Consider the following 26,326-nt stretch of genomic DNA (forward strand, 5'->3'; position numbering starts at 1 on the left):
GGTTCAGGATATACTGGGTCCTCAGATGATCACGGCTGCCCCCATATATACCGTATGACGCAGATTGTTAGTTCTTGGGTTCAGGATATACTGGGTCCTCAGATGATCACGTCCGCCCCCATATATACCGTATGACGCAGATTGTTAGTTCTTGGGTTCAGGATATACTGGGTCCTCTGACCGGTCACGTCCGCCCCCATATATACCGTATGACGCAGATTGTTAGTTCTTGGGTTCAGGATATGCTGGGTCCTCTGATGGTCACGTCCGCCCCCATATATACCGTATGACGCAGATTGTTAGTTCTTGGGTTCAGGATATACTGGGTCCTCAGATGATCACGGCTGCCCCCATATACACTGTATGATGCAGATTGTTTGCTTTTTCTTTGCAGGTTGGCTCCGTGATCTGACCGGAGACTTCTCCTTGTCTTTTCTCATCTCCGGCTCCTTCTTTCTTCTTGGAGCCCTCATCATCCTCACATTACCTGGAATCTGTTGCAAGAGAAGGACTGTCCGCTTAGAATTCAGGACACCAAGGGAGTCTCTTAATGGTGGACCACCAACAGCAGCCAGACATGGCGGGACTCTGGATAATGGCTGCTGTGAGTGCAGGGTAGAGCAGCCTTTGCCAGATACTCCTGTGGTATTAGACTATAGGACAGGGCTGGAGGTGCCATCTTGTTATCATTGGTCTCCACTAGAAGAAAGGGTGAAGGTCCTCACTGGTGAGGACAGGAGGAAACCTCAGGAGGCCAAGGCTGACACATTGGGAGAACTGCTGGACTATCAGCGCTCGGCCCCCGTCATCTCGCTGCAGATCTCCTCCACTGCGGATCTATGATGGCCTCAATAAAATGTCTATTTCTTAGTAAAGTCTCTGGTGCTTCCTTCACTCTGTCAGAGAGTACTCAGCCGGGGGTCACAGCTTCTCCGGGATAACTTCTCTGGAGCATCAGAAGCCATCAAAGAGAAGTCCCGAAATATATCCTGATAGGTCTCATCCCCTGTGTGGGAAAAGGAGGAGAAGGAGAGGAGTAATAATAATAATGTAGTAATAGTGAGGAGTATTATAAATGTAGTTATAGTGAGGAGTAATAATAATGTAGTTATAGTGAGGAGTAATAATAATGTAGTTATAGTGAGGAGTAATAATCATGTAGTAACAGCGAGAAGTAATAATGATGTAGTAATAGTGAGGAGTAATAATGTAGTAATCGTGAGGAGTAATAATAATGCAGTTATAGTGAGGAGTAATAATAATGTAGTTATAGTGAGGAGTGGTAATAATGCAGTTATAGTGAGGAGTAATAATCATGTAGTTATAGTGAGGAGTAATAATAATGCAGTTATAGTGAGGAGTAATAATCATGTAGTTATAGTGAGGAGTAATAATAATGTAGTTTTAGTGAGGAGTAATGATCATGTAGTAATAGTGAGGAGTAATAATAATGCAGTTATAGTGAGGAGTAATAATAATGTAGTTATAGTGAGGAGTAATAATAATGTAGTAATAGTGAGGAGTAATAATAATGTAGTTATAGTGAGGAGTAATAATAAAGTAGTAATAGTGAGGAGTAATAATAATGTAGTAATAGTGAGGAGTAATAATAATGAAGTAATAGTGAGGAGTAATAATAATGTAGTTATAGTGAGGAGTAATAATATTGTGGTAATAGTGAGGCGTAATAATATTGTAGTAATAGTGAGGAGTAATAATAATGTAGTATTAGTGAGGAGTAATAATAATGTAGTTATAATGAGGAGTAATAATTATGTAGCAATAGTTAGGAGTGATAATAATGTAGTTATAGTGAGGAGTAATAATGTAGTAATCGTGAGGAGTAATAATAATGCAGTTATAGTGAGGAGTAATAATAATGTAGTTATAGTGAGGAGTGGTAATAATGCAGTTATAGTGAGGAGTAATAATCATGTAGTTATAGTGAGGAGTAATAATAATGCAGTTATAGTGAGGAGTAATAATCATGTAGTTATAGTGAGGAGTAATAATAATGTAGTTTTAGTGAGGAGTAATGATCATGTAGTAATAGTGAGGAGTAATAATAATGCAGTTATAGTGAGGAGTAATAATAATGTAGTTATAGTGAGGAGTAATAATAATGTAGTAATAGTGAGGAGTAATAATAATGTAGTTATAGTGAGGAGTAATAATAAAGTAGTAATAGTGATGAGTAATAATAATGTAGTAATAGTGAGGAGTAATAATAATGTAGTAATAGTGAGGAGTAATAATAATGTAGTTATAGTGAGGAGTAATAATATTGTGGTAATAGTGAGGCGTAATAATATTGTAGTGATAGTGAGGAGTAATAATAATGTAGTATTAGTGAGGAGTAATAATAATGTAGTTATAATGAGGAGTAATAATTATGTAGCAATAGTTAGGAGTGATAATAATGTAGTTATAGTGAGGAGTAATAATGTAGTAATAGTGAGGAGTAATAATAATGTTGTTAAAGTGAGGAGTAATAATAATGTAGTAATAGTGAGGAGTAATAATAATGTAGTAAGAGTTAGGAGTAATAATAATGTAGTAATAGTTAGGAGTAAAAATAATGTAGTTATAGTGAGGAGTAATAATGTAGTAATAGTGAGGAGTAATAATAATGTAGTAATAGTGAGGAGTAATAATAATGTAGTAATAGTGAGGAGTAGTAATAATAATGTAGTTATAGTGAGGAGTAATAATAATAATGTAATTATAGTGAGGAGTAGTAATAATTATGTAATAATAGTGAGGAGTAATAATAATGTAGTTATAGTGAGGAGTAATAATAATGTAGTAATAGTGAGTAGTAATTATAATGTAGTTATAGTGAGGAGTAATAATAATGTAGTTATAGTGAGGAGTCATAATAATGTAGTAATAGTGAGGAGAAATAATAATGTAGTTATAGTGAGGAGTAATAATAATGTAGTTATAGTGAGGAGTAATAATAATGTAGTAATAGTGAGTAGTAATAATAATGTAGTTATAGTGAGGAGTAATAATAATAATGTAATTATAGTGAGGAGTAGTAATAATTATGTAATTATAGTGAGGAGTAATTATAATGTAGTTATAGTGAGGAGTAATAATAATGTAGTTATAGTGAGGAGTAATAATAATGTAGTAATAGTGAGGAGAAATAATAATGTAGTAATAGTGAGGAGTAATAATAATGTAGTAATAGTGAGGAGTAATAATAATGTAGTAATAGTGAGGAGTAGTAATAATAATGTAGTTATAGTAAGGAGTAATAATAATAATGTAATTATAGTGAGGAGTAGTAATAATTATGTAATTATAGTGAGGAGTAATAATAATGTAGTTATAGTGAGGAGTAATAATAATGTAGTAATAGTGAGGAGTAATAATAATGTAGTAATAGTGAGGAGTAATAATAATGTAGTTATAGTGAGGAGTCATAATAATCTACTTATAGCGAGGAGTCATAATAATGTAGTTATAGTAAGGAGTAATAATAATGTAGTTATAGTGAGGAGTAATGATCATGTAGTTATAGTGAGGAGTAATAATAATGTAGTTATAGTGAGGAGTAATAATAATGTAGTTATAGTGAGGAGTAATAATAATGTAGTTATAGTGAGGAGTGGTAATAATGTAGTTATAGTGAGGAGTAATAATAATGTAGTTATAGTAAGGAGTCATAATAATGTAGTTATAGTGAGGAGTAATAATAATGTAGTTATAGTGAGGAGTGGTAATAATGTAGTAATAGTGAGCAATAATAGTATTGTAGTTATAGTGAGGAGTCATAATAATGTAGTTATAGTGAGGAGTAATAATAATGTAGTTATAGTGAGGAGTAATAATAATGCAGTTATAGTGAGGAGTAATAATAATGTAGTTATAGTGAGGAGTAATGATCATGTAGTTATAGTGAGGAGTAATAATAATGTAGTTATAGGGAGGAGTAATAATAATGTAGTTATAGTGAGGAGTAATATTAATGTAGTAATAGTGAGGAGTAAAAATAATGTAGTCATAGTGAGGAGAAATAATAATGCAGGTATAGTGAGGAGTAATAATAATGCAGAAATAGTGAGGAGTAATAATAATGTAGTTATAGTGAGGAGTAATAATAATGTGGTTATAGTGAGGAGTAATAATAATGTAGTTTTAGTGAGGAGTAATGATCATGTAGTTATAGTGAGGAGTAATAATAATGTAGTTATAGTGAGGAGTAATAATAATGTAGTTATAGTAAGGAGTCATAATAATGTAGTTATAGTGAGGAGTAATAATAATGTAGTTATAGTGAGGAGTGGTAATAATGTAGTAATAGTGAGCAATAATAGTATTGTAGTTATAGTGAGGAGTCATAATAATGTACTTATAGCGAGGAGTCATAATAATGTAGTTATAGTGAGGAGTAATAATAATGTAGTTATAGTGAGGAGTAATAATAATGCAGTTATAGTGAGGAGTAATAATAATGTAGTTATAGTGAGGAGTAATGATCATGTAGTTATAGTGAGGAGTAATAATAATGTAGTTATAGTGAGGAGTAATAATAATGCAGGTAGAGTGAGGAGTAATATTAATGTAGTAATAGTGAGGAGTAATAATAATGTAGTCATAGTGAGGAGTAATAATAATGCAGTAATAGTGAGGAGTAATAATAATGTAGTTATAGTGAGGAGTAATAATAATGTGGTTATAGTGAGGAGTAATAATAATGTAGTTATAGTGAGGAGTAATAATATTGTAGTTATAGTGAGGAGTAATAATAATGTAGTTATAATGAGGAGAAATAATAATGTAGTTATAGTGAGGAGTAATAATATTGTAGTTATAGTGAGGAATAATAATAATGCAGTTATAGTGAGGAGTAATAATAATGCAGGTATAGTGAGGAGTAATAATAATGCAGTAATAGTGAGGAGTAATAATAATGTAGTTATGGTGAGGAGTAATAATAATGTAGTTATTGTGAGGAGTAATAATAATGTAGTTATAGTGAGGAGTAATAATAATGTAGTTATAGTGAGGAGTAATGATCATGTAGTAATAGTGAGGAGCAATAATAATGCAGTTATAGTGAGGAGTAATAATAATGTAGTTATAGTGAGGAGTAATTATAATGTAGTTATAGTGAGGAGTAATACTAATGTAGTTATAGTGAGGAGTAATAATAATGCAGTTATAGTGAGGAGTAATAATAATGTAGTTACAGTGAGGAGTAATAATAATGCAGTAATAGTGAGGAGTAATAATAATGTAGTTATAGTGAGGAGTAATAATAATGTAGTTATAGTGAGGAGTAATAATAATGTAGTTATAGTGAGAAGTAATAATATTGTAGTAATAGTGAGGAGTAATAATGTAGTAATAGTGAGGAGTAATAATAATGTAGTAACAGTGAGGAGTAATAATAATGTAGTTATAGTGAGGAGTAATAATCATGTAGTTATAGTGAGGAGTAATAATAATGTAGTTATAGTGAGGAGTAATAATGTAGTTATAGTGAGGAGTAATAATATAGTTATAGTGAGGAGTAATAATACTGTAGTAATAGTGAGGAGTAATAATCATGTAATTATAGTGAGGAGTAGTAATAATAATGCAATTATAGTGAGGAGTAATAATAATGTAATTATAGTGAGGAGTAATAATAATGTAATTATAGTGAGAAGTAATAATATTGTAGTTATAGTGAAGAGTAATAATAATGTAGTAATAGTGAGGAGAAATAATAATGTAGTTGTAGTGAGGAGTAATAATAATGAAGTAATAGTGAGGAGTAATAATAATGTAGTTATAGTGAGGAGTAATAATAATGTAGTAATAGTGAGGAGAAATAATAATGTAGTCATAGTGAGGAGTAATAATAATGTAGTAATAGTGAGGAGTAATAATATTGTGGTAATATTGAGGAGTAATAATAATGTAATTATAGTGAGGAGTAGTAATAATAATCTAATTATAGTGAGGAGTAATAATAATGTAGTTATAGTAAGGAGTAATAATAATGTAGTAATAGTGAGGAGAAATAATAATGTAGTTATAGTGAGGAGTAATAATAATGTAGTTATAGTGAAAAGTAATAATAATGCAGTTATAGTGAGGGGTAATAATAATGCAGTTATAGTGAGGAGTAATAATGTAGTAATAGTGAGGAGAAATAATAATGTAGTTATAGTGAGGAGTAATAATAATGTAGTTATAGTGAGGAGTAATAATAATGTAGTAATAGTGAGAAGTAATAATAATGTAGTTATAGTGAGGAGTCATAATAATGTAGTTATAGTGAGGAGTAATAATAATGTAGTTATAGTGAGGAGTAATAATAATGTAGTTATAGTGAGGAGTAGTAATAATAATCTAATTATAGTGAGGAGTAATGATAATGTAGTTATAGTAAGGAGTAATAATAATGTAGTAATAGTGAGGAGAAATAATAATGTAGTTATAGTGAGGAGTAATAATAATGTAGTTATAGTGAAAAGTAATAATAATGCAGTTATAGTGAGGGGTAATAATAATGCAGTTATAGTGAGGAGTAATAATGTAGTAATAGTGAGGAGAAATAATAATGTAGTTATAGTGAGGAGTAATAATAATGTAGTTATAGTGAGGAGTAATAATAATGTAGTAATAGTGAGGAGTAATAATAATGTAGTTATAGTGAGGAGTCATAATAATGTAGTTATAGTGAGGAGTAATAATAATGTAGTTATAGTGAGGAGTAATAATAATGTAGTAATAGTGAGGAGTAATAATAATGTAGTTATAGTGAGGAGTCATAAAAATATAGTTATAGTGAGGAGTAATAATAATGTAGTTATAGTGAGGAGTAATAATAATGTAGTTATAGTGAGGAGTAATAATAATGTAGTAATAGTGAGGAGTAATAATAATGATGTTATAGTGAGGGGTAATACTAATGCAGTTATAGTGAGGAGAAATAATAATGTAGTTACAGTGAGGAGTAATAATAATGTAGTAATAGTGAGGAGTCATAATAATGTAGTTATAGTGAGGAGTAATAATAATGCAGTTATAGTGAGGAGTAATAATAATGCAGGTATAGTGAGGAATAATAATAATGCAGTAATAGTGAGGAGTAATAATAATGTAGTTATAGTAAGGAGTGGTAATAATGTAGTAATAGTGATGAATAATAGTATTGTAGTTATAGTTAGGAGTAATAATAATGTAGTTATAGTGAGGAGTAATAATAATATAGTTATAGTGAGGAGTAATAATAATGTAGTTATAGTGAGGAGTAATAATAATGTAGTTATAGTGAGGAGTAATAATAATGTAGTAATAGTGAGGAGTAATAATAATGATGTTATAGTGAGGGGTAATACTAATGCAGTTATAGTGAGGAGAAATAATAATGTAGTTACAGTGAGGAGTAATAATAATGTAGTAATAGTGAGGAGTCATAATAATGTAGTTATAGTGAGGAGTAATAATAATGCAGTTATAGTGAGGAGTAATAATAATGCAGGTAGAGTGAGGAATAATAATAATGCAGTAATAGTGAGGAGTAATAATAATGTAGTTATAGTAAGGAGTGGTAATAATGTAGTAATAGTGATGAATAATAGTATTGTAGTTATAGTGAGGAGTAATAATAATGTAGTTATAGTGAGGAGTAATAATAATGCAGTTATAGTGAGGGGTAATACTAATGCAGGTATAGTGAGGAGTAATAATAATGTAGTTATAGTGAGGAGTAATAATAATGAAGTTATAGTGAGGAGTAATAATAATGTAGTTATAGTGAGGAGTAATAATAATGAAGTTATAGTGAGGAGTAATAATAATGTAGTTAAAGTGAGGAGTAATAATAATGTAGTTATAGTGAGGAGTAATGATCATGTAGTTATAGTGAGGAGTAATAATAATGTAGTTATAGTGAGGAGTAATAATAATGCAGGTATAGTGAGGAGTAATAATAATGCAGTAATAGTGAGGAGTAAAAATAATGTAGTTATAGTAAGGAGTGGTAATAATGTAGTAATAGTGATGAATAATAGTATTGTAGTTATAGTGAGGAGTAATAATAATGTAGTTATAGTGAGGAGTAATAATAATGTAGTTATAGTGAGGAGTAATAATAATGTAGTTATAGTGAGGAGTAATAATGTAGTTATAGTGAGGAGTAATAATATAGTTATAGTGAGGAGTAATAATACTGTAGTAATAGTGAGGAGTAATAATCATGTAATTATAGTGAGGAGTAGTAATAATAATGTAATTATAGTGAGGAGTAATAATAATGTACTTATAGTGAGGAGTAATAATAATGTAATTATAGTGAGAAGTAATAATATTGTAGTTATAGTGAAGAGTAATAATAATGTAGTAATAGTGAGGAGAAATAATAATGTAGTTGTAGTGAGGAGTAATAATAATGAAGTAATAGTGAGGAGTAATAATAATGTAGTTACAGTGAGGAGTAATAATAATGTAGTAATAGTGAGGAGAAATAATAATGTAGTCATAGTGAGGAGTAATAATAATGTAGTAAAAGTGAGGAGTAATAATATTGTGGTAATATTGAGGAGTAATAATAATGTAATTATAGTGAGGAGTAGTAATAATAATCTAATTATAGTGAGGAGTAATAATAATGTAGTTATAGTAAGGAGTAATAATAATGTAGTAATAGTGAGGAGAAATAATAATGTAGTTATAGTGAGGAGTAATAATAATGTAGTTATAGTGAAAAGTAATAATAATGCAGTTATAGTGAGGGGTAATAATAATGCAGTTATAGTGAGGAGTAATAATGTAGTAATAGTGAGGAGAAATAATAATGTAGTTATAGTGAGGAGTAATAATAATAATGTAGTAATAGTGAGGAGTAATAATAATGTAGTTATAGTGAGGAGTCATAATAATGTAGTTATAGTGAGGAGTCATAATAATGTAGTTATAGTGAGGAGTAATAATAATGTAGTTATAGTGAGGAGTAATAATAATGTAGTAATAGTGAGGAGTAATAATAATGTAGTTATAGTGAGGAGTCATAATAATATAGTTATAGTGAGGAGTAATAATAATGTAGTTATAGTGAGGAGTAATAATAATGTAGTTATAGTGAGGAGTAATAATAATGTAGTAATAGTGAGGAGTAATAATAATGATGTTATAGTGAGGGGTAATACTAATGCAGTTATAGTGAGGAGAAATAATAATGTAGTTACAGTGAGGAGTAATAATAATGTAGTAATAGTGAGGAGTCATAATAATGTAGTTATAGTGAGGAGTAATAATAATGCAGTTATAGTGAGGAGTAATAATAATGCAGGTATAGTGAGGAATAATAATAATGCAGTAATAGTGAGGAGTAATAATAATGTAGTTATAGTAAGGAGTGGTAATAATGTAGTAATAGTGATGAATAATAGTATTGTAGTTATAGTGAGGAGTAATAATAATGTAGTTATAGTGAGGAGTAATAATAATATAGTTATAGTGAGGAGTAATAATAATGTAGTTATAGTGAGGAGTAATAATAATGTAGTTATAGTGAGGAGTAATAATAATGTAGTAATAGTGAGGAGTAATAATAATGATGTTATAGTGAGGGGTAATACTAATGCAGTTATAGTGAGGAGAAATAATAATGTAGTTACAGTGAGGAGTAATAATAATGTAGTAATATTGAGGAGTCATAATAATGTAATTATAGTGAGGAGTAATAATAATGCAGTTATAGTGAGGAGTAATAATAATGCAGGTAGAGTGAGGAATAATAATAATGCAGTAATAGTGAGGAGTAATAATAATGTAGTTATAGTAAGGAGTGGTAATAATGTAGTAATAGTCATGAATAATAGTATTGTAGTTATAGTGAGGAGTAATAATAATGTAGTTATAGTGAGGAGTAATAATAATGCAGTTATAGTGAGGGGTAATACTAATGCAGGTATAGTGAGGAGTAATAATAATGTAGTTATAGTGAGGAGTAATAATAATGAAGTTATAGTGAGGAGTAATAATAATGTAGTTATAGTGAGGAGTAATAATAATGCAGGTATAGTGAGGAGTAATAATAATGCAGTAATAGTGAGGAGTAAAAATAATGTAGTTATAGTAAGGAGTGGTAATAATGTAGTAATAGTGATGAATAATAGTATTGTAGTTATAGTGAGGAGTAATAATAATGTAGTTATAGTGAGGAGTAATAATAATGTAGTTATAGTGAGGAGTAATAATAATGTAGTAATAGTGAGGAGTAATAATAATGTAGTTATAGTGAGGAGTCATAATAATGTAGTTATAGTGAGGAGTCATAATAATGTAGTTATAGTGAGGAGTAATAATAATGTAGTTATAGTGAGGAGTAATAATAATGAAGTTATAGTGAGGAGTAATAATAATGAAGTTATAGTGAGGGGTAATACTAATGTAGTTATAGTGAGGAGTAATAATAATGCAGGTATAGTGAGGAGTAATAATAATGTAGTTATAGTGAGGAGAAATAATAATGTAGTTACAGTGAGGAGTAATAATAATGTAGTAATAGTGAGGAGTCATAATAATGTAGTTCTAGTGAGGAGTAATAATAATGTAGTTATATTGAGGAGTAATAATAATGCAGGTATAGTGAGGAATAATAATAATGCAGTAATAGTGAGGAGTAATAATAATGTAGTTATAGTAAGGAGTGGTAATAATGTAGTAATAGTGATGAATAATAGTATTGTAGTTATAGTGAGGAGTAATAATAATGTAGTTATAGTGAGGAGTAACAATAATGCAGTTATAGTGAGGGGTAATACTAATGCAGGTATAGTGAGGAGTAATAATAATGTAGTTATAGTGAGGAGTAATAATAATGAAGTTATAGTGAGGGGTAATACTAATGCAGTTATAGTGAGGAGAAATAATAATGTAGTTACAGTGAGGAGTAATAATAATGTAGTAATAGTGAGGAGTCATAATAATGTAGTTATAGTAATAATAATGTAGTTATAGTGAGGAGTAATAATAATGTAGTAATAGTGAGGAGTAATAATAATGTAGTTATAGTGAGGAGTAATAATAATGTAGTTATAGTGAGGAGTAAAAATAATGTAGTTATGGTAAGGAGTGGTAATAATGTAGTAATAGTGATGAATAATAGTATTGTAGTTATAGTGAGGAGTAATAATAATGTAGTTATAGTGAGGAGTAATAATAATGTAGTTATAGTGAGGAGTAATAATAATGTAGTAATAGTGAGGAGTAATAATAATGTAGTTATAGTGAGGAGTCATAATAATGTAGTTATAGTGAGGAGTCATAATAATGTAGTTATAGTGAGGAGTAGTAATTATGTAGTAATAGTTAGGAGTAGTAATAATGTAGTTATAGTGAGGAGTAAATATAATTTAGTTATAGTGAGGAGTAATAATAATGTAGTTATAGTGAGGAGTAATAATAATGCAGTTATAGTGAGGAGTAATAATAATGCAGGTATAATGAGGAGTAATAATAATGCAGTAATAGTGAGGAGTAATAATAATTTAGTTATAGTGAGGATTAATAATAATGTAGTTACAGTAAGAAGTAATAATATTGTAGTTATAGTGAAGAGTAATAATAATGCAGTTATAGTGAGGAGTAATTATAATGTAGTAATAGTGAGGAGAAATAATAATGTAGTTGTAGTGAGGAGTAATAATAATGTAGTAATAGTGAGGAGTAATAATAATGTAGTTATAGTGAGGGGTAATAATAATGTAGTTATAGTGAGGAGTAGTAATAATGTAGTAATAGTAAGGAGTAATAATAATGTAGTTATAGTGAGGAGTAATAATAATGTAATTATAGTGAGGAGTAGTAATAATAATGTAATTATAGTGAGAAGTAATAATATTGTAGTTATAGTGAAGAGTAATAATAATGTATTAATAGTGAGGAGAAATAATAATGTAGTTGTAGTGAGGAGTAATAATAATGAAGTAATAGTGAGGAGTAATAATAATGTAGTTATAGTAAGGAGTAATAATAATGTAGTAATAGTGAGGAGAAATAATAATGTAGTTATAGTGAGGAGTAATAATAATGTAGTAATAGTGAGGAGTAATAATATTGTGGTAATATTGAGGCGTAATAATATTGTAGTAATAGTGAGGAGTAATAATAATGTAGTAATAGTGAGGAGTAATAATAATGTAGTTATAGTGAGGAGTAGTAATAATAATGTAATTATAGTGAGGAGTAGTAATAATAATCTAATTATAGTGAGGAGTAGTAATAATAATCTAATTATAGTGAAGACTAATAATAATGTAGTTATAGTGAGGAGTAATGATAATGTAGTTATAGTAAGGAGTAATAATAATGTAGTAATAGTGAGGAGAAATAATAATGTAGTTATAGTGAGGAGTAATAATAATGTAGTACTAGTGAGGAGTAATAATATTGTGGTAATATTGAGGCGTAATAATATTGTAGTAATAGTGAGGAGTAATAATAATGTAGTAATAGTGAGGAGTAATAATAATGTAGTTATAGTGAGGAGTAGTAATAATAATGTAATTATAGTGAGGAGTAGTAATAATAATCTAATTATAGTGAGGAGTAGTAATAATAATCTAATTATAGTGAAGACTAATAATAATGTAGTTATAGTGAGGGGTAATAATAATGCAGTTATAGTGAGGAGTAATAATGTAGTAATAGTGAGGAGAAATAATAATGTAGTTATAGTGAGGAGTAATAATAATGTAGTTATAGTGAGGAGTAATAATAATGTAGTAATAGTGAGGAGTAATAATAATGTAGTTATAGTGAGGAGTCATAATAATGTAGTTATAGTGAGGAGTAATAATAATGTAGTTATAGTGAGGAGTAATAATAATGTAGTAATAGTGAGGAGTAATAATAATGTAGTTATAGTGAGGAGTCATAATAATGTAGTTATAGTGAGGAGTAATAATAATGTAGTTATAGTGAGGAGTAATAATAATGTAGTTATAGTGAGGAGTAATAATAATGTAGTAATAGTGAGGAGTAATAATAATGTAGTTATAGGGAGGAGTCATAATAATGTAGTTATAGTGAGGAGTCATAATAATGTAGTTATAGCGAGGAGTAATAATAATGTAGTTATAGTGAGGAATAATAATAATGTAGTTATAGTAAGGAGTGGTAATAATGTAGTTATAGTGAGGAGTAATAATCATGTAGTTATAGTGAGGAGTAATAATCATGTAGTAATAGTGAGGAGTAATAATCATGTAGTAATAGTGAGGAGTAATAATAATGTAGTTATAGTGAGGAGTAATAATAATGTAGTTATAGTGAGGAGTAATAATCATGTAGTAATAGTGAGGAGTAATAATAATGTAGTTATAGTGAGGAGTAATAATCATGTAGTAATAGTGAGGAGTAATAATAATGTAGTTATAGTGAGGAGTAATAATTATGTAGTAATAGTGAGGAGTAATAATAATGTAGTTATAGTGAGGAGTAATAATCATGTAGTAATAGTGAGGAGTAATAATCATGGAGTAATAGTGAGGAGAAATAATAATGTAGTTATAGTGAGGAGTAATAATAATGTAGTAATAGTGAGGAGTAATAATCATGTAGTAATAGTGAGGAGTAATAATCATGTAGTTATAGTGAGGAGTAATAATCATATAGTAATAGTGAGGAGTTATAATCATGTAGTAATAGTGAGGAGTAATTATAATGTAGTTATAGTGAGGAGTAATAATCATGTAGTAATAGTGAGGAGTGGTAATAATGCAGTTATAGTGAGGAGTAATAATCATGTAGTAATAGTGAGGAGTGGTAATAATGCAGTTATAGTGAGGAGTAATAATCATGTAGTTATAGTGAAGAGTAATAATCATGTAGTAATAGTGAGGACTAATAATCATGTAGTAATAGTGAGGAGTAATAATCATGTAGTTACAGTGAGGAGTAATAATCATGTAGTTATAGTGAGGAGTAATAATAATGTAGTTATAGTGAGGAGTAATAATCATGTAGTAATAGTGAGGAGTGGTAATAATGCAGTTATAGTGAGGAGTAATAATCATGTAGTAATAGTGAGGAGTGGTAATAATGCAGTTATAGTGAGGAGTAATAATCATGTAGTTATAGTGAGGAGTAATAATCATGTAGTAATAGTGAGGACTAATAATCATGTAGTAATAGTGAGGAGTAATAATCATGTAGTTACAGTGAGGAGTAATAATCATGTAGTTATAGTGAGGAGTAATAATATTGTAGTTATAGTGAGGAGTAATAATCATGTAGTTATAGTGAGGAGTAATAATCATGTAGTAATAGTGAGGAGTAATAATCATGTAGTAATAGTGAGGAGTGGTAATAATGCAGTTATAGTGAGGAGTAATAATCATGTAGTTATAGTGAGGAGTAATAATAATGTAGTTATAGTGAGGAGTAATGATCATGTAGTAATAGTGAGGAGTAATAATAATGTAGTTATAGTGAGGAGTAATAATCATGTAGTAATAGTGAGGAGTAATAATCATGTAGTAATAGTGAGGAGTAATAATAATGTAGTTATAGTGAGGAGTAATGATCATGTAGTAATAGTGAGGAGTAATAATAATGTAGTAATAGTGAGGAGTAATAATCATGTAGTAATAGTGAGGAGTAATAATCATGTAGTAATAGTGAGGAGTAATAATAATGTAGTTATAGTGAGGAGTAATAATCATGTAGTAATAGTGAGGAGTAATAATCATGTAGTTATAGTGAGGAGTAATAATCATGTAGTAATAGTGAGGAGTAATAATCATGTAGTAATAGTGAGGAGTAATAATCATGTAGTAATAGTGAGTAGTAATAATAATGTAGTTATAGTGAGGAGTAATAATAATGTAGTTATAGTGAGGAGTAATAATCATGTAGTAATAGTGAGGAGTAATAATCATGTAGTAATAGTGAGGAGTAATAATCATGTAGTAATAGTGAGTAGTAATAATAATGTAGTAACAGTGAGGAGTAATAATAATGTAGTTATAGTGAGGAGTAATAATAATGTAGTTATAGTGAGGAGTAATGATCATGTAGTAATAGTGAGGAGTAATAATCATGTAGTAATAGTGAGGAGTAATAATCATGTAGTTATAGTGAGGAGTAATAATCATGTAGTAATAGTGAGGAGTAATAATCATGTAGTAATAGTGAGGAGTAATAATCATGTAGTTATAGTGAGGAGTAATAATAATGTAGTTATAGTGAGGAGTAATAATCATGTAGTAATAGTGAGGAGTAATAATCATGTAGTTATAGTGAGGAGTAATAATCATGTAGTTATAGTGAGGAGTAATAATAATGTAGTTATAGTGAGGAGTAATAATAATGTAGTTATAGTGAGGAGTAATAATAATGTAGTTATAGTGAGGAGTTATAATAATGTAGTTATAGTGAGTAGTAATAAGCATGTAGTAATAGTGAGGAGTAATAATCATGTAGTAATAGTGAGGAGTAATAATCATGTAGTTATAGTGAGGAGTAATAATCATGTAGTAATAGTGAGGAGTAATAATCATGTAGTTATAGTGAGGAGTAATAATCATGTAGTTATAGTGAGGAGTAATAATAATGTAGTTATAGTGAGGAGTAATAATAATGTAGTTATAGTGAGGAGTAATAAGCATGTAGTAATAGTGAGGAGTAATAATCATGTAGTAATAGTGAGGAGTAATAATCATGTAGTAATAGTGAGGAGTAATAATAATGTAGTTATAGTGAGGAGTAATAATAATGTAGTTATAGTGAGGAGTAATAAGCATGTAGTAATAGTGAGGAGTAATAATCATGTAGTAATAGTGAGGAGTAATAATAATGCAGTTATAGTGAGGAGTAATAATCATGTAGTAATAGTGAGGAGTAATAATTATGTAGTAATAGTGAGGAGTAATAATCATGTAGTTATAGTGAGGAGTAATAATTATGAAATAATAATTATGTGGCAGTAGTGAGGAGTAATAAAGTAGTAATAATGAGGAGTAATTATGAAGTAATAATTATGTGACAATAGTATGGAGATCTGCTAGAGATATAATCATGTTAGATCTGTACTGAGGGATCTGACCATGTGATACTTGTATGGATCACAACCCAATCTCCCATAGGGTACCCAGGGGAAACGCCCCTCAGGTACAAATTCCCTCTACTAGGGATTCCCTTTAAAGGGGATCTTCTCATAGTATAGGAGCGATGGGATCTACTCATAGTACAGGAGCGATGGGATCTGCTCATAGTATAGAAGTGATGGGATCTGCTCATAGTACAGGAGCGATGGGATCTGCTCATAGCACAGGAGCGATGGGATCTGCTCATAGCACAGGAGCGATGGGATCTGCTCATAGTACAGGAGCGATGGGATCTGCTCATAGCACAGGAGCGATGGGATCTGCTCATAGTTCAGGAGCGATGGGATCTACTCGTAGTACAGGAGCGATGGGATCTGCTCATAGTGCAGGAGCGATGTGATCTGCTCATAGTACAGGAGCGATGGGATCTGCTCATAGCACAGGAGCGATGGGATCTGCTCATAGTACAGGAGCGATGGGATCTGCTCATAGCACAGGAGCGATGGGATCTGCTCATAGTTCAGGAGCGATTGGGTCTGCTCATAGTACAGGAGTGATGGATCTGCTCATGGAACAGGATTGATGGGATCTGCTCACAGTACAGGAGCGATGGGATCTGCTCATAGTACAGGATCGATGGAGGTATCTGGGGATCTGCTCATAGTACAGGATCGATGGAGGTATCTGGGGATCTGCTCATAGTACAGGATCGATGGAGGTATCATGGGATCTGCTCATAGTACAGGATCGATGGAGATATCTGGGGATCTGCTCATAGTACAGGATCGATGGAGGTTTCTGGGGATCCATAGTACAGGATCGATGGAGGTATCTGGGGATCTGCTCATAGTACAGGATCGATGGAGGTATCTGGGGATCTGCTCATAGTACAGGATCGATGGAGATATCTGGGGATCTGCTCATAGTACAGGATCGATGGAGGTTTCTGGGGATCCATAGTACAGGATCGATGGAGGTATCTGGGGATCTGCTCATAGTACAGGATCGATGGAGGTATCTGGGGATCTGCTCATAGTACAGGATCGATGGAGGTATCTGGGGATCTGCTCATAGGACAGGATCGAGGGAGATATCTGGGGATCTGCTCATAGTACAGGATCAATGGAGGTATCTGGGAATCTGCTTATAGTACAGGATCGATTTAGGTATCTGGGGATCTGCTCATAGTACAGGATCGATGGAGGTATCTGGGGATCTGCTCATAGTACAGGATCGATGGAGGTATCTGGGGATCTGCTCATAGTACAGGATCGATGGAGGTATCTGGGGATCTGCTCATAGTACAGGATCGATGGAGGTATCTGGGGATCTGCTCATAGTACAGGATCAATGGAGCTATCTGGGGATCTGCTCATAGCACAGGATCGATGGAGGTATCTGGGGATCTGCTCATAGTACAGGATCAATGGAGCTATCTGGGGATCTGCTCATAGTACAGGATAGATGGAGGTATCTGGGGATCTGCTCATAGTACAGGATCGATGGAGGTATCTGGTGATCTGCTCATAGTACAGGATCGATGGAGGTATCTGGGGATCTGCTCATAGTACAGGATCAATGGAGCTATCTGGGGATCTGCTCATAGTACAGGATAGACGGAAGTATCTGGGGATCTGCTCATAGTACAGGATCGATGGAGGGATCTGATCATGTTATATACAGTGAATATTGAGTGATCTTATATATTAGTATGGAGGGATCTGATCATGTTATATACAGTTAGTATGGAGGGATCTGCTCATGTTATATACAGTGAGTATTAAGTGATCTTATATATTAGTTTGGAGGGATCTGATCATGTTATATACAGTAAGTATTGAGTGATCTTATATATTAGTATGGAGGGATCTGATCATGTTATATACAGTGAGTATTGGGTGATCTTATATATTAGTATGGAGGGATCTGATCATGTTATATACAGTGAGTATTGGGTGATCTTATATATTAGTATGGAGGGATCTGATGATGTTATATACAGTGAGTATTGGGTGATCTTATATATTAGTATGGAGGGATCTGATCATGTTATATACAGTTAGTATTGAGTGATCTTATATATTAGTAGGGAGGGATCTGATCATGTTATATACAGTTAGTATTGAGTGATCTTATACATTAGTATGGAGGGATCTGATCATGTTATATACAGTGAGTATTGAGTGATCTTATATATTAGTATGGAGGGATCTGATCATGTTATATACAGTTAGTATTGGGTAATCTTATATATTAGAATGGAAGGATCTGATCATGTTATGTACAGTGAGTATTGGGTGATCTTATATATTAGTATGGAGGGATCTGATCATGTTATGTACAGTGAGTATTGGGTGATCTTATATATTAGTATGGAGGGATCTGATCATGTTATATACAGTGAGTATTGAGTGATCTTATATATTAGTATGGAGGGATCTGATCATGTTATATACAGTGAGTATTGGGTGATCTTATATATTAGTATGGAGGCATCTGATCATGTTATATACAGTGAGTATTGGGTGATCTTTTATATATTAGTATGGAGGGATCTGATCATGTTATATACAGTGAGTATTGGTTGATCTTATATTAGTAGGGAGGGATCTGATCATGTTATATACAGTTAGTATTGGGTGATCTTATATATTAGTATGGAGGGATCTGATCATGTTATATACAGTTAGTATTGGGTGATCTTTTATATTAGTATGGAGGGATCTGATCATGTTATATACAGTGAGTATTGGGTGATCTTTTATATTAGTATGGAGGGATCTGATCATGTTATATACAGTGAGTATTGAGTGATCTTCTATATTAGTATGGAGGGATCTGATCATGTTATATACAGTGAGTATTGAGTGATCTTTTATATTAGTATGGAGGGATCTGATCATGTTATATACAGTGAGTATTGGGTGATCTTATATATTAGTATGGAGGGATCTGATCATGTTATATACAGTAAGTATTGAGTGATCTTATATATTAGTAGGGAGGGATCTGATCATGTTATATACAGTGAGTATTGGGTGATCTTATATATTAGTATGGAGGGATCTGATCATGTTATATACAGTGAGTATTGAGTGATCTTATATATTAGTATGGAGGGATTTGATCATGTTATATACAGTGAGTATTGGGTGATCTTATATATTAGTATGGAGGGATCTGATCATGTTATATACAGTTAGTATTGAGTGATCTTATATATTAGTATGGAGGGATCTGATCATGTTATATACAGTGAGTATTGGGTGATCTTATATATTAGTATGGAGGGATCTGATCATGTTATATACAGTGAGTATTGGGTGATCTTTTATATATTAGTATGGAGGGATCTGATCATGTTATATACAGTGAGTATTGGTTGATCTTATATTAGTAGGGAGGGATCTGATCATGTTATATACAGTTAGTATTGGGTGATCTTATATATTAGTATGGAGGGATCTGATCATGTTATATACAGTTAGTATTGGGTGATCTTTTATATTAGTATGGAGGGATCTGATCATGTTATATACAGTGAGTATTGGGTGATCTTTTATATTAGTATGGAGGGATCTGATCATGTTATATACAGTGAGTATTGAGTGATCTTCTATATTAGTATGGAGGGATCTGATCATGTTATATACAGTGAGTATTGAGTGATCTTTTATATTAGTATGGAGGGATCTGATCATGTTATATACAGTGAGTATTGGGTGATCTTATATATTAGTATGGAGGGATCTGGTCATGTTATATACAGTGAGTATTGAGTGATCTTATATATTAGTATGGAGGGATCTGATCATGTTATATACAGTAAGTATTGAGTGAGCTTATATATTAGTATGGAGGGATCTGATCATGTTATATACAGTGAGTATTGAGTCATCTTATATATTAGTATGGAGGGATCTGATTATGTTATATACAGTGAGTATTGGGTGATCTTATATTAGTATGGAGGGATCTGATCATGGTATATACAGTTAGTATTGGGTGATCTTATATATTAGTATTGAGGGATCTGATCATGTTATATACAGTTAGTATTGGGTGATCTTATATTAGTAGGGAGGGATCTGATCATGTTATATACAGTGAGTATTGGGTGATCTTATATTAGTAGGGAGGGATCTGATCATGTTATATACAGTTAGTATTGGGTGATCTTATATATTAGTATGGAGGGATCTGGTCATGTTATATACAGTGAGTATTGGGTGATCTTTTATATATTAGTATGGAGGGATCTGATCATGTTATATACAGTGAGTATTGAGTGATCTTATATATTAGTATGGAGGGATCTGATCATGTTATATACAGTGAGTATTGAGTGATCTTATATATTAGTATGGAGGATCTGATCATGTTATATACAGTTAGTATTGGGTGATCTTATATATTAGTATGGAGGGATCTGATCATGTTATATACAGTGAGTATTGAGTGATCTTATATATTAGTATGGAGGATCTGATCATGTTATATACAGTTAGTATTGGGTGATCTTATATATTAGTATGGAGGGATCTGATCATGTTATATACAGTAAGTATTGGGTGATCTTATATATTAGTATGGAGGGATCTGATCATGTTATATACAGTTAGTATTGGGTGATCTTATATATTCTTATGGAGGGATCTGATCATGTTATATACAGTAAGTATTGAGTGATCTTATATATTAGTATGGAGGGATCTGATCATGTTATATACAGTGAGTATAGAGTGATCTTATATATGAGTATGGAGGGATCTGATCATGTTATATACAGTGAGTATAGAGTGATCTTATATATTAGTATGGAGGGATCTGATCATGTTATATACAGTGAGTATAGAGTGATCTTATATATTAGTATGGAGGGATCTGATCATGTTATATACAGTGAGTATAGAGTGATCTTATATATTAGTATGGAGGGATCTGATCATGTTATATACAGTGAGTATAGAGTGATCTTATATATTAGTATGGAGGGATCTGATCATGTTATATACAGAAAGTATTGAGTGATCTTTTATATTAGTATGGAGGGATCTGATCATGTTATATACAGTGAGTATTGAGTGATCTTATATATTAGTATGGAGGGATCTGATCATGTTATATACAGTGAGTATTGAGTGATCTTATATATTAGTATGGAGGGATCTGATCATGTTATATAAGTTAGTATGGAGGGATCTGATCATGTTATATACAGTGAGTATTGAGTGATCTTATATATTAGTAGGGAGGGATCTGATCATGTTATATACAGTGAGTATTGGGTGATCTTATATATTAGTATGGAGGGATCTAATCATGTTATATACAGTGAGTATTGAGTGATCTTATATATTAGTATGGAGGGATCTGATCATGTTATATACAGTGAGTATTGAGTGATCTTTTATATTAGTATGGAGGGATCTGATCATGTTATATACAGTGAGTATTGGGTGATCTTATATATTAGTATGGAGGGATCTGATCATGTTATATACAGTGAGTATTGGGTGATCTTATATATTAGTATGGAGGGATCTGATCATGTTATATACAGTGAGTATTGAGTGATCTTATATATTAGTATGGAGGGATCTAATCATGTTATATACAGTGAGTATTGAGTGATCTTATATATTAGTATGTAGGGATCTGATCATGTTATATACAGTGAGTATTGAGTGATCTTATATATTAGTATGGAGGGATCTGGTCATGTTATATACAGTTAGTATTGAGTGATCTTATATATTAGTATGGAGGGATCTGGTCATGTTATATACAGTGAGTATTGAGTGATCTTATATATTAGTATGGAGGGATCTGATCATGTTATATACAGTAAGTATTAGGTGATGTTATATATTAGTATGGAGGGATCTGATCATGTTATATACAGTGAGTATTGAGTGATCTTATATATTAGTATGGAGGGATCTGATCATGTTATATACAGTAAGTATTGAGTGATCTTATATATTAGTATGGAGGGATCTGATCATGTTATATACAGTTAGTATTGTGTGATCTTATATATTAGTATGGAGGGATCTGATCATGTTATATACAGTTAGTATTGGGTGATCTTATATATTAGTATGGAGGGATCTGATCATGTTATATACAGTGAGTATTGAGTGATCTTATATATTAGTATGGAGGATCTGATCATATTATATATAGTTAGTATTGGGTGATCTTATATATTAGTATGGAGGGATCTGATCATGTTATATACAGTGAGTATTGGGTGATCTTATATATTAGTATGGAGGGATCTGATCATGTTATATACAGTTAGTATTGAGTGATCTTATATATTAGTATGGAGGGATCTGATCATGTTATATACAGAAAGTATTGGGTGATCTTATATATTAGTATGGAGGGATCTGATCATGTTATATACAGTTAGTATTGAGTGATCTTATATATTAGTATGGAGGGATCTGATCATATTATATACAGTGAGTATTGGGTGATCTTATATATTAGTATGGAGGGATTTGATCATGTTATATACAGTTAGTATTGGGTGATCTTATATATTAGTATGGAGGGATCTGATGATGTTATATACAGTGAGTATTGGGTGATCTTATATATTAGTATGGAGGGATCTGATCATGTTATATACAGTGAGTATTGGGTGATCTTATATATTAGTATGGAGGGATCTGATCATGTTATATACGGTTAGTATTGGGTGATCTTATATATTAGTATGGAGGGATCTGATCATGTTATATACAGTTAGTATTGGGTGATCTTTTATATTAGTATGGAGGGATCTGATCATGTTATATACAGTGAGTATTGGGTGATCTTTTATATTAGTATGGAGGGATCTGATCATGTTATATACAGTGAGTATTGAGTGATCTTCTATATTAGTATGGAGGGATCTGATCATGTTATATACAGTGAGTATTGAGTGATCTTTTATATTAGTATGGAGGGATCTGATCATGTTATATACAGTTAGTATTGAGTGATCTTATATATTTGTATGGAGGGATCTGATCATGTTATATACAGTGAGTATTGGGTGATCTTATATATTAGTATGGAGGGATCTGATCATGTTATATACAGTTAGTATTGGGTGATCTTATATTAGTATGGAGGGATCTGATCATGTTATATACAGTTAGTATTGGGTGATCTTATATATTCGTATGGAGGGATCTAATCATGTTATATACAGTGAGTATAGAGTGATCTTATATATTAGTATGGAGGGATCAGATCATGTTATATACAGTTAGTATGGAGGGATCTGATCATGTTATATACAGTAAGTATTGAGTGATCTTTTATATTAGTATGGAGGGATCTGATCATGTTATATACAGTGAGTATTGAGTGATCTTATATATTAGTATGGAGGGATCTGATCATGTTATATAAGTTAGTATGGAGGGATCTGATTATGTTATATACAGTGAGTATTGGGTGATGTTATATATTAGTAGGGAGGGATCTGATCATGTTATATACATTGAGTATTGGGTGATCTTATATATTAGTATGGAGGGATCTGATCATGTTATATACAGTGAGTATTGAGTGATCTTATATATTAGTATGGAGGGATCTGATCATGTTATATACAGTGAGTATTGAGTGATCTCATATATTAGTATGGAGGGATCTGATCATGTTATATACAGTGAGTATTGAGTGATCTTATATATTAGTATGGAGGGATCTGATCATGTTATATACAGTGAGTATTGGGTGATCTTATATATTAGTATGGAGGGATCTGATCATGTTATATACAGTGAGTATTGGGTGATCTTATATATTAGTATGGAGGGATCTAATCATGTTATATACAGTGAGTATTGAGTGATCTTATATATTAGTATGTAGGGATCTGATCATGTTATATACAGTGAGTATTGAGTGATCTTATATATTAGTATGGAGGGATCTGGTCATGTTATATACAGTTAGTATTGAGTGATCTTATATATTAGTATGGAGGGATCTGGTCATGTTATATACAGTGAGTATTGAGTGATCTTATATATTAGTATGGAGGGATCTGATCATGTTATATACAGTAAGTATTAGGTGATGTTATATATTAGTATGGAGGGATCTGATCATGTTATATACAGTGAGTATTGAGTGATCTTATATATTAGTATGGAGGGATCTGATCATGTTATATACAGTGAGTATTGAGTGATCTTATATATTAGTATGGAGGGATCTGATCATGTTATATACAGTGAGTATTGAGTGATCTTATATATTAGTATGGAGGGATCTGATCATGTTATATACAGTAAGTATTGGGTGATCTTATATATTAGTATGGAGGGATCTGATCATGTTATATACAGTGAGTATTGAGTGATCTTTTATATTAGTATGGAGGGATTTGATAATGTTATATACAGTTAGTATTAGGTGATCTTATATTAGTATGGAGGGATCTGATCATGTTATATACAGTTAGTATTGAGTGATCTTATATATTCGTATGGAGGGATCTGATCATGTTATATACAGTAAGTATTGAGTGATCTTATATATTAGTATGGAGGGATCTGATCATGTTATATACAGTTAGTATTGGGTGATCTTATATATTCGTATGGAGGGATCTGATCATGTTATATACAGTAAGTATTGAGTGATCTTATATATTAGTATGGAGGGATCTGATCATGTTATATACAGTGAGTATTGAGTGATCTTATATATTAGTATGGAGGGATCTGATCATGTTATATACAGTTAGTATGGAGGGATCTGATCATGTTATATACAGTGAGTATTGGGTGATCTTATATATTAGTATGGAGGGATCTGATCATGTTATATACAGTTAGTATGGAGGGATCTGATCATGTTATATACAGTGAGTATTGGGTGATCTTATATATTAGTATGGAGGGATCTGATCATGTTATATACAGCAAGTATTGAGTAATCTTATATATTAGTATGGAGGGATCTGATCATGTTATATACAGTTATTCTGGAGGGATCAGATCATGTTATATACAGTTAGTATGGAGGGATCTGATCATGTTATATACAGTGAGTATTGGGTGATCTTTTATATTAGTATGGAGGGATCTGATCATGTTATATACAGTGAGTATTGAGTGATCTTATATATTAGTATGGAGGGATCTGATCATGTTATATACAGTTAATCTGGAGGGATCTGATCACGTTATATACAGTGAGTATTGGGTGATCTTAGATATTGCTATGGAGGGATCTGATCATGTTATATACAGTGAGTATTGGGTGATCTTATATATTAGTATGGAGGGATCTGATCATGTTATATACAGTGAGTATTGAGTAATCTTATATATTAGGATGGAGGGATCTGATCATGTTATATACAGTGAGTATTGGGTGATCTTAGATATTGCTATGGAGGGATCTGATCATGTTATATACAGTGAGTATTGAGTGATCTTATATATTAGTATGGAGGGATCTGATCATGTTATATACAGTTAGTATTGGGTGATCCTATATATTACTATGGAGGGATCTGATCATGTTATATACAGTAAGTATTGGGTGATCTTATATATTCGTATGGAGGGATCTGATCATGTTATATACAGTGAGTATTGGGTGATCTTATATATTAGTATGGAGGATCTGATCATGTTATATACAGTGAGTATTGGGTGATCTTATATATTAGTATGGAGGGATCTGATCATGTTATATACAGTTAGTATTGGGTGATGTTATATATTAGTCTGGAGGGATCTGATCACGTTATATACAGTTAGTATTGAGTGATCTTATATATTAGTATGGAGGGATCTGATCATGTTATATACAGTAAGTATTGGGTGATCTTATATATTAGTATGGAGGGATCTGATCATGTTATATACAGTGAGTATTGAGTAATCTTATATATTAGGATGGAGGGATCTGATCATGTTATATACAGTTAGTATTGGGTGATGTTATATATTAGTCTGGAGGGATCTGATCACGTTATATACAGTGAGTATTGAGTGATCTTATATATTAGTATGGAGGGATCTGATCATGTTATATACAGTGAGTATTGAGTGATCTTATATATTAGGATGGAGGGATCTGATCATGTTATATACAGTGAGTATTGAGTAATCTTATATATTAGTATGGAGGGATCTGATCATGTTATATACAGTGAGTATTGGGTGATCTTATATATTAGTATGGAGGAATCTGATCATGTTATATACAGTAAGTATTGGGTGATCTTATATATTAGT

The 26,326-nt window shown here is 31.3% G+C and overlaps 1 protein-coding gene across 2 annotated transcripts in view; it reads right to left on the minus strand.

The window, feature by feature from the left end:
• Positions 1–278: 278 nt before the first annotated feature.
• LOC130350004 (arf-GAP with coiled-coil, ANK repeat and PH domain-containing protein 1-like) overlaps positions 279–26,326 on the minus strand; it is a 69,566-nt gene continuing 43,518 nt past the window's right edge. For both annotated transcript variants that reach the window (XM_056554860.1, XM_056554859.1), the window contains exon 5: positions 279–1,006. In XM_056554860.1, the coding sequence (XP_056410835.1) occupies positions 900–1,006 (107 nt within the window). In that variant the 3' untranslated portion in view covers positions 279–899. The remainder of the gene's footprint in view (positions 1,007–26,326) is intronic.

The sequence above is a fragment of the Hyla sarda genome, unplaced genomic scaffold (assembly GCF_029499605.1).
Source record: "Hyla sarda isolate aHylSar1 unplaced genomic scaffold, aHylSar1.hap1 scaffold_930, whole genome shotgun sequence".
NCBI classification, from domain to species: domain Eukaryota; kingdom Metazoa; phylum Chordata; class Amphibia; order Anura; family Hylidae; genus Hyla; species Hyla sarda.